Source organism: Saccostrea cucullata, unplaced genomic scaffold (genome assembly GCF_032062105.1).
Source record: "Saccostrea cucullata isolate Sc308-1 unplaced genomic scaffold, CSIRO_AGI_Scuc_v1 ctg9131, whole genome shotgun sequence".
Classification (NCBI taxonomy): Eukaryota; Metazoa; Mollusca; class Bivalvia; order Ostreida; family Ostreidae; genus Saccostrea; species Saccostrea cuccullata.
Window position 1 is genome coordinate 9,105 of NW_026925529.1, and position 16,972 is coordinate 26,076.

Sequence of the window (16,972 nt, forward strand, 5' to 3'; positions counted from 1 at the left end):
TAAATTATGATGTTATTTTTTCACCATCTTTCTGAACATTTTATTTTACGAGCAATATTTATAAAGAAGTAAAAAAAAACGGGTATGTTTGATTCATATATCTTAACTATCATAAACGTTTAAATTAAGTTACATTGTGTTTTAAATATTTTCAAACTTCTGTCCTTTTTATGAAAAGTTTCTTCATTGTTATTATAACTGAATGCACTTTAAAAAGATAAGATAAGAGAATTCTCTCAATCTAAGGAACTAAAGAGACAATATTTTAAGCAATATGTCTGGAAATTTCCTCTTCTACGCTGTGGTGTTCATCCTTCTGAATTTTGTTTGCACTCAATCCGAGGATCAGAAACGCTTACTGATAAATGATCCTCAATATTTTGAAAATCGGCTTCAGGAAATGGAATCTAAAATCCAGTCTTTGACAAGGGAAGTGGAAACTTTGAGGGCCAACAATTCTAAAGGTGCGTTTTAATTAGGATTATTCAAACTTTTTATATTTGAAAACCTATAACAAATATATTAATTAGATATCATTCCAGAAAAAAAAACTAGCTGCAATAATGTAGCCCTCTCCTATTGTTTTTAATGGAGAAGGGGGAGAGGGCTACATAATTGCAGCTAGAAAAAAAAACCTATATATAAACGGCTGCATTTCATTTCCGGAATTTTTGGTAATTATCAACTTTTCATTTCCGACATTTTTTTTTTCATTTCCGACATTTTTCAAATACATATGTAGTACCTATAGTAACAGATTTGATTACTTTATCTGAAGAATTTAAAGGAATAATCATAAATAAATCACTGCAATCCAATTCTGTAAATCTATCAGTGACTTGGACAGTGTGTATGGTGCTGACAGGTTCATATCAGAGGTACTTGCCGTTATATATTTTAAAAAATAAATAACCCTCTTCCTAATACCCCCGGTAGTTCACTATTTTTCTTATAAACTGATTATGATTATTTTTTATTATTTCTTGCTAAGGCCAGATTGTGAATATAAAGAATAAAAATAATCTGAAATTTTTTTTTTACAGAATTCTATTGCAAGAATTGCAAAGATTTCAAGCTACAAGTCGTCAAATTTATATACTTTGTATTTTTAAACAAATAACTAGTAAGCTGTAAAAGAAATATAATAACAAACATACATAAGAAAAGTTTTTTGTGTGTGTCTGGTTCCTTTAAGTAACATCAAATTGGTCTAACGAGATCGTTTCTTTGATTAACGAGACCGGGTCTAATTATTTCTACCCTAGGGATTTTGATAATTTTTCGTAAATTAATTTTTACTGTTATATTTATTGTTTTGAGATTAAAAAATCGAATGTTTACCACCCCGATGTCTTAGGGGGCATCTCAAAGGTTGTCAAATTTTACTATAGGACCGTATGGAAATTTGTTGGAAAAGAGCCAAATTATCAAATTTTTTTTCCATATTTTTTGTATTTCTGCCCTAGAGATTTCTTCTCCAGTCAAGTAGATGAAGGTTATTGTGAAAAGTCACCAATCTGTGAAATTTCAAAAAAGGTGACCATCTAGTTTTGTCTAGGTCTTAATTACAAAGTTTATTTTTTCGATGCCTACATGTATATACCAGATAGCAGGATGCTATTGGACCTTTGTTGGGCCAACAATGCTCATTATGTTGGGCCACAGTACGCATTTAACATTGGGCTAACCGTAATTTGCTCATCGGCCCTTAATCAGACCAACTTGTTGGCTTATTGTTGGGCCAATGCAACAGACAATATTGGGCCACTGTTGGGCCATTGTATTCTTTCAATATTGGGCAAGCGTCATTTTTGTACAGTTGGGGCATTGTAAGCAATTTATATTGGGCCAACGGTAATTTGCTTATTGGCCCCTAATCAGACCAACTTGTTGGCTTATTGTTGGACCAATGGAACGGATATTATTAAGCCACGGTTTGGCCAATGTATTCTTTCAATATTGGGAAAACATTGTTTTTGGGGCAACGTTGGTCGTATCTTATTAGGTCTCTATCAGGACAACTCAATTGCTATTTATTGGTTTGCCAGATGTGTATCTCATAGGATTACCATCAACAGGTAATGCATTGTAAGTAGCTCTACATTAATGAAAAAGAAAAAAATGAAATTAAATTGGAACATATTTTATTGTTCAGTTCATGAAGAAAACATTGTATATAAAGAACAAAAAGTTTATGCTCACTTGTAGCATGTACGGATATATGCATACCCCCGAATGTGCAAGTTCAGTAAATTGCAGGTATCATTAAGCACGTCTAAAAAATCAAAGTCCTCTTGTACTAAAAATAATACTAAAATGAATCCCGCCATATGGATTACATTAATAATATAATGTTTCTTGCATCTGCAACGTGTCGGTTGACGACAAATAGACACACAAAAGGGTAGAACTATAAGTATGCCACAGTATATAAAAGAAAAAAGTAAAGCACTGCCCCTTTACATCTGATCCGTCTCCTAAGTCTCCTTCTCCCTTCTTTTCTTCTATGTCCGTTTCTTCCTCCCCCATTCCTTGGCATACCTTAGTCATTCTTTGATAGTATCCTCAATGTCTTTGTTTTTTGGCGCAAAAATGTCACAGATATTACAAGTAGCCCGGATGCTATCTACCCATGATGCTCAGCCAGATATATGGCATTGGGTCAACTAAGGGCTGATGATAATCCCTCAACAAATATTCTCTCTCATTACAACACTTTTATGATATAACCCCAAAAGTTAGCCCAAGAGTGGCCCCATAAAACATCACCAACTATCAATATTCCATGTTGGACCACCGATGGCCCAATAAAGGTATACCACCAGCGATAATACAACCATAATGCAAGATTGGGCCAACGGTGTGCTGCTATCTGGTAATACCTCTAACATTACCATATTGCGGTATAAATACATTAATCGGTGCAGATAAATTATCGGGGCAGATTATTTTTTTCTTGTAAAAAAATAGCAATATTTAGATTGCTAGTTTGCTTCCTTTGATGTTCTGTTAACAGTTTATAGTATAATATCAATGGACGTCTGCGAACATATAAGCGAGTCATGTGTCATTCTTCACCGTCGTGCATTGCTTACAAAATCGGAAAACAGTGATGTCGTTAGAGCCCTTTCAGCGTTTTTTCCAAATTATTGACGAAAAATAACACTTTCATACGAGTAGGCCTGACAGATATTATTAATTTTATATTAATATCACAATATTTGTGGAAAGTGTACTGTCGCACTTATAATTAGGACGGCATGAAATTAAAAAGCTGCGTAAAAGTCATGCGCATTCGAATCAGACTCGGCCTTGTTAAGTGGCTGTACGTTAAAGCTCTGTTTTACAAAGCTAAAACTAGAGGCACTGTGAGCACTGAGTTCACTAAATGATACCCCCGCCTCCCATATGGTTATAATGACAAAGTCCATGTATTGATCTGGGAGACAGACACGAAATAAGTGTCAGATCAAAAAGTAAAATAAGAAGTGCACAATGGCATTATGTAACGAAGAATCTGTGAAAGTATCATTAAATTTTATTCAGTGGTATGGAGGAGTTGCGCATAAGACATTGGTATATATGTATCCTTCAGTATTATAGACAGAATGGCAGTGTCCATGTTTTGCTCTTGGAAACCCAAAATATGTGTCGGATCAAAAAGTGAAATAGGAGGTGCACAATGGCACTATGTAACACAGATTCGGTGAATGTTTCCTAAATTTCATTCAGTGGTAAATAATGAGTTGCGGAAAAAGAGAAGGCTATACCCAAAAGCGTAACAGACGGACGTACGGACAGACGGACAAACACACATTTGGTTATATATTGGGTACCTCAAGTCCAAGTCCTATTGGATACTGCTTATTGGATACAAAAAAAGTGTACACACGAGAGAGTATTATTTGGGTAGTTACTGTTCAAATCTTATTGGATATTAATCCTCGTGTCCGTATTTTATTGGGTTTTTCTTATTGCTTTTTATTCATTTAAATTTATTATATATTTAATATTTGCTGGTAAATTCAGACAAGACTAAAAACCTTTGGTTTTGAACTCATATTTTTGTCAATTTCTGTGATATAGCTCTTTTATTGTAACACCTAACTAATTTGTTCTTAGCAACAAGGATATACACCTGTATATTTCAAAATAACTGATATTAAAATACATGAAAACCTAAGTGCAAAAAAACTGAATTGTGAAAACACAACTCAACACATCTCAGACTCTGTTCAACCTTTCTTGAATAACAAAATTAAGTATTTAAGGAGAAACCTTTTTGAGTCATTACCAATAAGCAAATGTCCATTACATGTTGGACAGAATGAAGGTATCCAACAGGCATTGGACAGGTGTCCAATACCTGTTGGGTTGTATTTTGATGAAATGATTAAAATATCCAAGAACAATTGGACATGTGTACATTGTCCAATTCTATTTGGGTTTCTTGAATCTCCTCATCAAAATACCACCCAACAGGTAATGGACACCTGTCCAACTCCTCTTGGATATCTACATCCCACCCAACAGGAAAAGGACACTTGTCCAATTCTCTTCTTGGGTTTCTTGAAATGTTTCATCACAATACCACCCAACAGGTAATGGACATCTGTCCAACTCCTCTTGGATATCTACATCCCACCCAACAGGCAATGGACACTTGTCTAATTCTTGGGTTTCTTGAATTGCATCATCAAAATACAACCCAACAGGTAATGGACACCTGTCCAACTCCTCTTGGATATCTACAACCCACCCAACAGGTAATGGACACTTGTCCAATTCTTTTTGGGTTTCTTGAATTGTTTCATCAGAATACCACCCAACAGGTGATGGACATACGTCCAACTCCTCTTGGATATCTAAATCCGACCCAACAGGCAAATGACACTTGTCTAATTCTTGGGTTTCTTGAATCTCTTCATTAAATACAACCCAACAGGTAATGGACACCTGTCCAACTCCTCTTGGATATCTACATCCCACCCAACAGGTAATGGACAATTGTCCAATTCTTCTTCTTGGGTTTCTTGAATTGTTTCATCAGAATACCACCCAACAGATAATGGACATCCGTCCAACTCCTCTTGGATATCTACATCCCACCCAACAGGCAATGGACACTTGTCTTATTCTTGGGTTTCTTAAGAATCCCCTCATCAGAATACTACCCAACATGTAATGGACACCTGTCCGATTCCTCTTGGATATCTTCATCCCTTCAATAGTATATAAACTAAAAGGTATTGGACATTCTTCTTGGGTTACTCAAATTTTTTCATAAGAAAGAAAACCCAATAGGTATTGGACATTGGTTCAACTCTTCTTGGATATTACATCCTGACATTAGAATAAAACCCAACAGGTGATGTTTACCTGTCCAATTCTTCTTGGGTTACCTTATGCCCTTAATTAAAATTGTCAAATTTGTCTTGGATATTTTTACTCTTGCATTAGATTTCAAACCCAATAAGTATGACATTTACCTTCCCTAGTTGAATTCAAATTTATCTGCATAAACATACATAAGTCCGAAACATATTTAATACTTTAATTCTAACATTCCACATCTCATTAAGTGTACACTTTACAAATGATAGCAAATATATAAGCATTTTGTGCCTAAACTATTTGGCATTTGAAGAATTTTATAACCATGTGTGCAAAATTTAAATTTAAATATTGGAACAAGTCATTACAGGTAGAGCAAGATGCTGAAAATCATATTGATAAATAGATCACACCCTTGATAAAATATTTGCCTTCAGTTGCTAAGATTTTGTTGAATTATATGGAAAATTTCAATAATCCTATTTATTACAGATACATGTACAATGCATATTTTCCCTGCAATAATAAAAATACTTCTGAAATGTAAAAGAATGGATTAAATAGTCACCGATGTTAAAAGATATTTCATGATCTCATTAATCGGGTTTGGAAATCACAAACTTAGTTTTGAAGCCGATAAAACAGTGCCGCACCAGAAAACACAGTTACAAGTACAATGAATGAATTCATTGTATCAAAACTTTAAAATAATTGATCACTATGTCCAAATCTTTTCGACAAATCGGGATAAAGATATTAAATCAAATCATCACTGTTACAAGTCTTAGACTTAGAGCTAGAGAAAAGTCTTTACATGCCCAAATTTTACATGTAAGACTTTGATCCTACATTTCAATAAATGTCAAAATGGTTTTATTTTTGTTTCTGTTCAATACTTTCTTCTTCAGGGTCTTTTATATTGCCATATGTTTATCCAGTAGCAGTGGTTAGTCTCAGGCAATCTTTGAAATATTCCTCATTTCATGCATCTCCTTCAGTTCTGCCTCTGTCCATTTTATTCATTCTGCAATTAGATAAAGGCATTTCTTTGCCATATAAAACATGTTTTTTTTTACTACAGCAAGATCACCCTTTATGTTGATCAAACCCAAAGAAGAAGTAGAACTATATTTCTTATTCAGAAATATGTATTGATAAATAAAATGGAAGAAAAACTAAATTCTATCAACTCTTTTTTTTTCATCTATGTCTAACTGCATCTTCATCCTACCCCCTATGTCATAATTAAATCAAAATGGAATCATCATTCAACACACAAAACGATGTTGCATATTAATTAGACAGTATTTTAGTTTCTGATTGTAAAGAAGGAGATTTTAAAAAAAGATTTTACACCTATTCCTTGCAAATTTTTGACTTCTAATGTAACACTATCAGTACATTAGGGGTACATAATCTTCAAAAACATCTCTACACTTAATGATAAAGCTTTCACATTAGTATTGTTTTTAGCCCAATGGGTCTGCTAAGGAGGATTTAAATTTGACCAAAACCTTACTAACTGCTTTGAAATTATATTGACAGGGACAGAGACACACTTGACACTCCATCCCCCCTTCTTGGGGTATGCTTTGCACAAAATTTGATTAAAATTGACTAAGCTGGATAGAAGTTGAAAATATGAAAAATTACAGTCAAACAGATTATGAATAACTTTCAGCACATCAGACATGAAGTAGTGATCCTTAAAAAAATACCCCTACAAGATGAAGCTGTTTTATTCCTTTAAAGTGATATCTAGTATTGTTTCTTTTCCTGTATACCACCTCTATCAGAACAAAATGTTATATATGTATTAACATAACCTTTGACCGTATAGTACCCCAGTATTTAATTTAGAATTACCGGTAATATGGTTCTGGAACCTACCCTCAGATGCCCTTAAAACAAATGATTCTAAACTGGCAATGGTAAAGGGCATCCGAAGAATTTAAAATAAAATGATAGTACAAACAAGCAAACAGCTAGTGTGCATGAAAAGGTTTGCAAACACTAGAAAAAATACTAAGGTACTTTCTCAAACTTAACATGAATACTAAAGAGGTTTTATGTAGCTGTATTGCACATACCAAATGCTTTCCTGCAGTTAAAAGTTAGTTGCCTAGTAGTTATGTAGTATGTACAAGTTTTTCATTCTATCTCATCTAAATTAAGAAGCAAAAATGTCTCTAAAAATGTTATGGTTGGCATGAAGTATTCCTGTTCATTTTAGTGATTACTTACAATTGTCCTATTTCTGAGTGTCATCTTCTGATGGGTGTGTTCTCTGCAATGTTCACTTTTGAAGTTCCTGTTTGACCTGTTATATATTGAAAATCCTCAATGAACATAATTATGGTTTTAATTTCCATTGTTTAGCTTTTTGTGCTATCAAATTAAAGCCATCGCTGTGCAATAAAGGAAATCAAGTACTAATCCACAGCTTGGTGGCAATAAAGTTACAATCCCCGAGTAAAAAGTGACAAGCCCAAATACAGAGGCAAAAATTAAAAAGTAACATTGAAAAAAGTTCATCGTGAAAAAAAGTCAGGGTATTAACTACAGATGATTCTTTTAAAAACAAAGTTAAATTTAATTTTCGCTAGTTAAATTTAATCATATATAAATTGATGATTTAAAAAAAATATAAAAAAAAAGATTTTGAATATTCCTTTTCTGGTCATTCACTAGTTCGTCTAATTAAAACGAAGCAAAAATAATTTTGTTTTCATCTTGAATCATTTAAAGCCATATATGGCATATGTACAATGATAATTACGAGACTAAAATTATAAGAACTTATTATGTGTATCATTACTTTATATAAACATGATAAAGAAAGAAATTTTCCATAAATTACAAAATCTAAATCAATTGCGTTATAAAGATATCAAAATTTAATTTGGATTCTCAGAATTTTCTCCGACTTGGAAGAAAATACAAAAGCTTTAAAAAACACATTACAGAGAAGATAAAATCGTATTATTAGATAAAACGAGGTGTTCTCCACGCTCCGAATTGTATGATAAGCTTTAATTTAAATTATTAACTATATTTCTTTACTTAATTTTGTATTTTTCAAAAATATATTTTTGATCAGTTACGCCATATATGGCTTTAAAAAATTGCTACATAATTGCATGACACTTATCATTGAGCTGATTGAGTGGATGTATACAATTTAATGATGAGATATCTGCGAGGCATATATGTACAAGCAAATATTGCTATATTAAACAAAGGAAAGGGGGAATTCAAATTAGGAAATAAAAGATCGTTTTAAAGTCAATAAGTCTTGTAGTACTGCAAAATGGATGCAGTTGTAAAGATTTATGCATAATATTAGCATGATGTCTGAAATATTTCCATATTAGGGAATTTAATAGCAAAATACGGGTGGTGCTTTTCATGTATTACATGTGTATTTTAAAATTCCTAATAGCCCAAGGGGATTCCTCAGTGCAAAAAAAAATCACTAGCCCCATCCTCAAAAATGGAAGCCCCGGGTGTAGCGCGATGCTACATGAAATTACACACCCATCATGTGAAATAGGTATAGTAGCCCTATATCAATTTCAGTATTGTTTAAAATTAATTAAAACAAATGCCAAAAACAATAACTAAAAAATATCAAACTAAAGCAGACACTCAGTCAAAATCAAAGACAAAAAGAAGCACTGTTTTGACTGAAAGTTTTTCAGTAATACAATGAATCTCTTAAGTTACATATCAGATGAGATAAACTTACATACAATTATTTAGTTGTTGTCAATTATCCCATTTATCATCATCTCAGCTCAATTTGCGATTGTAATACTGTGTACATTAACCGATAATTTACAGCTGATTTTTGAACACACGATTGTTAAAATTTTCATTTCCCTTTTCAATATACATTGTCAGAACATACTTAGCTGGTTATGATATAAAATTAAATAATAAACACTTTCGATTTATTTAAGATTATCTAATAATATACGATCGTTTACTAAATACTTCTCGCCCTCAAGAGAGTTAAAAAGACAGAGAAAATTCAAAATACAAACAATTGCAACTCAGGATTAATTGTTCCGATATATCTATTTTAACTTTATGCACAATTGTTTTCAAAATTACATTAAAATCTATTTTCCTTAAACAAGAACCCAGCAATGGATAAATATTAATCGAATAAACTTACCTTTTCTCTTGTCAATCAGAAAATCTTGTTGACATTAAGTGTTTCTTAGTCGCCATATTTTTTTCCCATGAAAACAAACGTTGTTATGATCAGGATCAACGGAAGTTGATTTTCGGAACTCTCGAGAATTTAGAGTTCCGAATGTAAAACTGAAACAACAAAACACGGTGCGTCCGTGAAGGCAACTTTTTTAGACACTTTTTTGGACAAATCGTCGTGTCCAAGTTTTGTTGGGTACTAACCTGCAAATACACAATTAGGGTGTTTTAAGCATATTCAGCGAAACTTCTTATTGGGTATACCCAATAAGCAAAAAGTACCCAATAAGTACAATCTTGGCATGAAAAATACCCAATAAATGCACTCTCGTAAACACAGACGGACACTCCGATCACTATATACCCTCCCACTTTTCAAGCGGGAATTGATAAGGAATATATAATTTGGTTCGAAAAATTGGCGTTATGGCTCTCAAGAGATTTTTACAAAACAGGATTATACTACTAGTCATAATGTATTAAAATGTTTCAGATTTTAAATTTTTTTTTTGTTTGAACAACCAATCCTTCAACATTTAATTTCAGCCATTGGTGGGGCTACTTTCGTTTGATGGGGAAGAAAGAGTTGTCCCGACGCCGACTCGGAATTGGTATACTGGGGTGAGAAGCAAAACCTTCTAGACTAGTTTTCATCAAGTTCATTTCCTTGGGAGTCATTAAAAGACAGATTCAAAATGTAAACGTATTTTTGTCTTTAACATTGGATTGTGTATTTATAATGTACCCTATACATATCAATCAGTTCTTCCTAGGCTACACAGGCGGATCACCGTATGACCAGACAGGAAGCGCAGCGGAGTATGTCTGTCTACCACGTGACCCTACTTTTCACAATATTCTGTCCTCAGCTGGCAATTCTATGTATGGTTCAGAGTATCAACGCCAGTGGCGGATTTAAGGGGGGGCGCACCCGGCGCGCGCGCCCCCCCCTAAAATTGTCAAAGTTAGCGTAAATCAAATATGTCTACTTGGTAGAACTCATTTTTACCCTTCAAAATCTCTAGAATCCAGGAGCTTCCGGGGGCTTCGCCCCCTGGGCCCCCACCAGGGCTTTGGTAGACCTCATTTTAACCCTTCAAAATCTCTAGAATCCAGGAGCTTCCGGGGGCTTTGCCCCCTGGGCCCCCACCAGGGCTTTGCCCTGGACCCACTGGGGGCCTCAAGGCGGCCCCCAGACCCCTTGCCTAATTTTGGCGCCCCCCCTAACTCCAAATCCTGGATCCGCGCCTGAACGCAATTTTGTTTCTGGAATCTATGATGAGGATGTTCCGTGTGCCGTATGTAGAAGTTTACGTAGCACTAGTGTCATCATGCTGCCTAGTAGAGAACATTGCTACAGCGGGTGGAAGACCGAATACTCGGGTTTTTTAACTAGTGGCGCGTTAGGCCATTCGGCAGCCTCGGAGTTTGTGTGTTTGGACCGGCATCCAGAGGTCTTGGATCATAGTAGCGCTGATGAAAACGGCAAATTGTTTTACGACGTCAGCGCCAAATGTGGGAGTTTACCGTGCCCTCCTTACAAACATGGACAACAACTGTACTGTAGCGTGTGCTCCAAATAAAGAACTGAATGAGATCTGTCTAAAAATCGACGACAGGGAATAAAAGGTCTCTTAAATAAAATACTTGTGTTAAAGCAAACTCTATCTTTAAAAAAAACAAGATGTGTTTGTGAAACACTATGCGCCCGGCGGCAACAAAGTTACAAAACTATTTTTAGCATGTAGGCCACAGTTCAAGGTCACAAGGTCATTGATCTTAATGTTATTTGAAAGAACTTTATTAGTGGAGTATGCATACCAAATATGAAGCCTATATCTCCTATGGTTCAAAAGTTATGGCGAATGTTAGAAAATAGCTATTTTTAGTATTATGGTCACAGTCAAGGTCACAAGGTCAATGACTTTGATGTCATTTGTATGAGCTTAATTTAGTGAAGTATGCATACCAAATATGAAGTCTCTATCTCCTATGGTTCGAAAGTTATTGCAAAAGTTTGAAAAAGCTATTTTTAGCATGTAGGTCACAGTCAAGGTCACAAGGTCATTGACCTTGGTGTTTTTTGAAAGAACCTTATTAGTGGAGTATACATACCAAATATGAAGTCTCCATATCTCAAGGTTCAAAAGTTATAGCGAAGGTTAAAGTTTTCAACAGACCGGACAAAAATAATATACATTGTACGCCTCGGATCTATCGATCTGAGTGCATAAAAAGAATACATTTATGCTTTTTTCAGAGTCCAACTTTTTCGATTTCGATAATTTTCGACGACATTAATCAGACAATTGATATCCTTAAACCTGTAAATATTTTACTGTTTTTATTTTTATAAAACCAATAGGAACAACTGATTATTATGATGAACACATAAATTGACTCAAAACACGAATAAAATTATTGATAATAATTCATAATATCTATATGTCGGAAAACATATACCTTCTTCCAAATTTTAAAAAATGAATTAAAGAGGTATCTGTATTTACAGACTGACAAAGTTAAAGGTCAGTGGCCATTATTTCAAAAAAATCTTTAAGTTACGACTTAGACAAAAATGTTCCCATTCCTCATCAAGTTCGGAAAATCAACTTTTATTCGCGTGCGAGAAATTTTCCAAAGTTAGCGAGAGCGTCATCGCGAATATTTCTCGCCGCGAACCGGTCCTTAAAGTGTATGTGTCTATTAACAACATACCCAAACAGTTTTTGATAACGAAAATTAATCGTCGCGAACTAGTTTATCACTGGTAAATCGCAAAATAAAGTAGTCACGAATAAAAGTTGGTTTACAGTAATTAAACTGTGGTAGACATAAAAAAAATTCTTATATTTCTATAACACTAAGCAACTTAGTGAAACTTAAGAAAAAAATATTTATTTTATTATACAAAAATTAAAGAAATGTCAATCTTTTTAGAACTGACTTTTTGTGAAAAGGACCACTAATCCCCATCCTCATGTAGATACATCGAAAGGCGAAAGGTCAGCCCTTGTATAAATTATCCACAAAAAAGTAAAAAGTAAAGATTTTGCAAAAAGACCTTTCGCCTGTTACGTACGATTGGCTGTCCCTTTTTGCGTAACCAAAAGGGACCTGTCGATAATAGTTTCATCACACTCATACAAACACCCTCACCGCATTTTTCAGGTGAGAAGTTCACCCAGCAACCCTTATATTTTTATCCTTTGCAAGCAAGTAAACATCCCCTCGTATACTACTTTCCCCACAAAACACCAGTTTCTATTACTATCTATTTTTACACCCCCCGCGGGAGGGTATATAGTAATCGGTATGTCCGTCCGTCCGTCTGTTACACTTTGGGGTACCCATGCATCTCATCCGCAACTCCTCTCATACCACTGAATGAAATTTGATGAAACTTTTAAAGAATCTTTATTACATATTGCCATTGTGCACCTCCTATTTTACTTTTTGATCCGACACATATTTTGGGTTTCCCACAGCAAAACATAGACACTGTTCTTGTATTCATATGGGAGGCGTGGGGTATCATTTAGTGAGCTTATTGCTCACAGTACCTCTAGTTTATGCAACTGTTGTTATGATAATTGCATTATTTGTCCGTTTACTTGCTGAATTGTTTATTATTAGCTAAGTGAGGTGTTTTGGCTAAAATTCCAGTTGAAAATAGATACTAAACACGCTATTTTTGGAGAACTTGACCTCTTCAAATACCTAAATTACGGTACAGATTCTTTCATAAATCCCCATGAATAATACTTTCGTTCCAGATGCCGTAAAACTGGCGTCTGAAAAATGCCAGATTTTTGCAAAGTTGGGAAAGATTAAGTACAGACCATTACGTTATTCATCTGCACGGACAACAGACATTTCTGTGCACACCCTATTGAGATGATCACCGATTTTGACGGACGAAACGTTGTTTAAAGAAAACCAACGCAAATGCACCTAATACATGACCCAGAGAAGTAATCTATAATGATGCTATACAGGGAAACAATATATCGGTTTCTATGCGTTTTATTTCTTTACTCCAACTGACTCGTCGGTTTAACAAGTAGCACGTTCCCATAGTATAATTATACCATCGGTTGAAAAATTTATTTCAAAAACAATTTCCTGCGGTACAGAATCCTATGCTGTATTCTTTAAAGCAATTATGTAGGGATAAAAAGAAAGTTCACAGTATGTCCCGAATTTTTTTTAACTCGGATTAAAGCGAACCAATGGCCTGTAGTCCTGAAAAATGTTGCCCATGAAATCACAGTGCATCACACACTATATAATTATTCAATTAGATAAACAATGTACATGTAATGAGGTTTTATATGACTATCTTATATTAAACATATTTTTAATTTCTTCTCTATCTTTTAAGTTCCTTCTGCCATCATAATTAAATTACTGAGTATTTGTTCTTGAATAAACAGACTTAAGATTCGCTACATGTACAGATTGTCCATGGTCAAACAATAATGCCATGTGCACTTCAGAGTGATAAGATAAGGACAACTGCGACACTCTTTGGAACAACAAAATTATGAGGCGATTTTTCGTTTTCTTTGGAGTTGTGTTCACCCTTCTATTTTGCACAGCATCGATGGAACAGAAACGACTACTTATTAATGATCCACAATTGCTCGAAAGCAGGCTTCAGGCAATGGAATCTAAAATTCAGTCTTTGACGACCACGAAGGCGGAAATGGAATCGAAAATCCAAACTTTGACAGCATCAAAGGCGGAAATGGAATCTAAAATCCAAACTTTAACAAGGGAAGTTGAGACCTTAAAGGTCAACAATTCTAAAGGTATGGTAACCTGAAATAAAGCATTTGATCGAGAAATAACATCTGAAACGAGCACTGAGTGGAACCAGACGTTACTCAATTTATATTTTTTTCTTATTTAAAAAATTTACCCCATACCTAATCGTGTATTGTCAGGGTATTTTTTTTTTAAAAGAAAAATACCCCGGTACTAGTAAGTAACACCAGATGCCTATATGGATATGAGTTCTACTTATTTTTATATAAATTGATATAGCGTATTTTTGATTAAGGAAAATGGTCTTTCTATTTGTATTAATTTCCTTTTTATTTCCTCTAAAAGACCAATATAATAAGTTGTAAAATTGAAAATGTTCTCATGTTAGATTAATTTTGTCCAAATCTTGGTGCCTTGGACCATGTGTGATTCATTATAGTTCTCGTGTTAACTAAACTAATTGTATCTTAGAAAAAGCTTTTTACACTCAGATTTCCGTTTAGATATATTTCTATTTATTCCAAATTACATTGTAGTTGAAATAATGCCAAAGACTACGCTATGATCCCTCAAGATGGTTTTTTTTAATTCTTTACAGTCGTTGGTGGTGCTACTTATGTTCGTTGGGGGAGAAAGACCTGCCCTGACGCAGACTCAGAATTGGTGTATTGGGGTAAGATGCACTCTCTGTTTCATTTTCAATTCGGTTCTTATTCACAACAGCCATTAAGGACATATGCAACATAGGTTTAACTTTTTTTTCATATTCCATGAATCATTTGATAGTTACAATAATTGAGGGACCTTTGTACAATTTTACGATGCCAGATAATGCTGTACTCCTTTTGTGATTTAGAGTTCGGAGCTATAATTTTTTCACCCAATTTTCCTTCAAAAAACGTGTATTTTCTTAATTTGATATCTGTTCAAAACTCCTGAAAATTTATGCTGAAATTATTTTGTCGTCGAACATGAGATGGTATGACGATTTTAAACTTAAAATAACGCAAGTAATTGTCAGTGGGAAAGATAATTTCTTTTTTAAGTACATGTACATGAACGTTGGATATGTTCTTAAAAGTGGAATGAAGAATGCCTCAAATTCATTATTTTTGTTAAATGCTCGTTAATTTTGTTAAATACTCCAACTGAATTGTCAGTATTAATTATAGGTTATACAGGAGGATCGTCGTATAACCAGACTGGAGGGGCTGCGGAGTATGTCTGTCTACCACGTGACCCTACCTTCCACAATATCCTGTCCTCTTACAGCTCCATGTACGGTTCAGAGTATGAACGCAGTTTCGTTTCTGGAATCCATGATGACGATGTGCCGTGTGCTGTCTGTAGAAGTTTACTTAGTACTAGTGTCATCATGCTGTCTAGTAGAGAACATTGCTACAGCGGATGGAAGACCGAGTACTCGGGGTTTCTAGCAAGTGGCGCGATAGTCCATTCAGCAGCAACACAGTTTGTTTGTTTAGACAGGCATCCAGAAGTTTTGGATCACAGCAGCACAAATGAAAATGGCAAACTGTTTTACTCCGTCAACGCTAAATGTGGGAGTTTACCGTGTCCTCCTTACAAACATAATCAACAGCTGTACTGTAGCGTGTGTTCTAAGTAATAAAGGACTCTACAACAGGCTGTAGTTTTTTTTCCCCTTGATATGGTAAAAGTGAAAGTTCAATCATAGAGAAAGAAATAAAAAACAATAAAGTTTTTAGCTCACCTAAGCCGAAGGCTCAAGTGAGCTTTTTCTGATCAAAATTTTGTCCGTTGTTTGTCGTTACATAAACTTTTCACGTTTTCACATTTTTATCTTCTTCTCAAGAACCACTGGGCCAATTTCCACCAAACTTGCTACAAAGTATCCTTGAGTAAAGGGGATTCAAGTTTGTTCAAATGAAGGGTCCCGCCCTCATTCAAGGGGAGATAATTATGAATAAGTGAAAAATTAATGGCATTTAAAAAAAATCTTCTTCTTAAGAACCACTGGGCCGGAAAGATGAAACTCATGTGGAGTCATCCTCAGGTAGTGTAGATTTAAATTATGACCCCTGGGGTAGGTTGGGGCCACAGTTGCCGGTCAAATGAATACATAGGAGGATATAGGAAAAATCTTCTTCTCAAGAACCATTGAGACAGGAAATATGAAACTCATGTAAAAGCATCCTCAGTTTGTGTAGATTTAAATTTGTTCAAATCATGACCCCCAGGGGTAGGGTGGGGACACAACAGCCGATGAAAGTTTTACATAGGAATGTATAGGAAAAATCTTTAGAAATAGTCTTCCCAAGATCCATTGAGACAGGAAAGATGAGACTCATGTAAAATCATCCTCAGATAGTGTAGATTATAGTTTGTTCAAATCATGACCCCCGGGGGTAGGGTGGGGCCACAATGGCCGATCAAAATTCTACAAAGGAATACATAGAAAAAATCTTTAAAAATCTACTTCTCAAGATACATAGGGACAGGAAAGACGAAGCTCATGTTGAATCATCCTCAGGTAGTGTAGATTCAAATTTGTTCAAATCATGAGCCCCGGGGGTAGGGTGGGGCTACAATGACTGATCAAAGTTTTACATAGGAATATATATAGGGAAATCTTTTAAAATCTTTTCTCAAGTACTGCAAAGCCATGATT

At 34.7% G+C, this 16,972-nt stretch overlaps 1 protein-coding gene and 2 long non-coding RNA genes across 3 annotated transcripts; 2 read left to right on the forward strand and 1 right to left on the reverse strand.

Moving 5' to 3' along the window:
- Positions 1-246: 246 nt before the first annotated feature.
- LOC134269125 (uncharacterized) lies at positions 247-10,450 on the forward strand. The gene is made up of 3 exons (XR_009992503.1): positions 247-464; positions 10,099-10,173; positions 10,326-10,450. It is a non-coding gene; the product is annotated as an uncharacterized LOC134269125 (long non-coding RNA).
- On the reverse strand, positions 6,246-9,730 carry LOC134269124 (uncharacterized). The gene is made up of 3 exons (XR_009992502.1): positions 9,515-9,730; positions 7,579-7,654; positions 6,246-6,358 (listed from the first exon to the last, which is right to left on the reverse strand). It is a non-coding gene; the product is annotated as an uncharacterized LOC134269124 (long non-coding RNA).
- Positions 10,451-14,060: 3,610 nt separating the features above from the next.
- On the forward strand, positions 14,061-15,949 carry LOC134269126 (short-chain collagen C4-like). Its single transcript, XM_062751348.1, has 3 exons — positions 14,061-14,366; positions 14,921-14,995; positions 15,495-15,949. Exons 1-3 carry the CDS (start codon positions 14,099-14,101, stop codon positions 15,947-15,949), a joined length of 798 nt encoding a protein of 265 aa, XP_062607332.1. The 5' UTR covers positions 14,061-14,098.
- The last annotated feature ends 1,023 nt before the right edge of the window (positions 15,950-16,972 follow it).

Bases quoted from the DNA above. Each gene is read 5' to 3' on its own strand.
- LOC134269126 (XM_062751348.1), top strand. From the start codon at position 14,099: ATGAGGCGATTTTTCGTTTTCTTTGGAGTTGTGTTCACCCTTCTATTT. The intron at 14,367-14,920 runs GTATGGTAACCT...AATTCTTTACAG, and splicing joins AAAGGTCAACAATTCTAAAG to TCGTTGGTGGTGCTACTTAT. The intron at 14,996-15,494 runs GTAAGATGCACT...TATTAATTATAG, and splicing joins CTCAGAATTGGTGTATTGGG to GTTATACAGGAGGATCGTCG.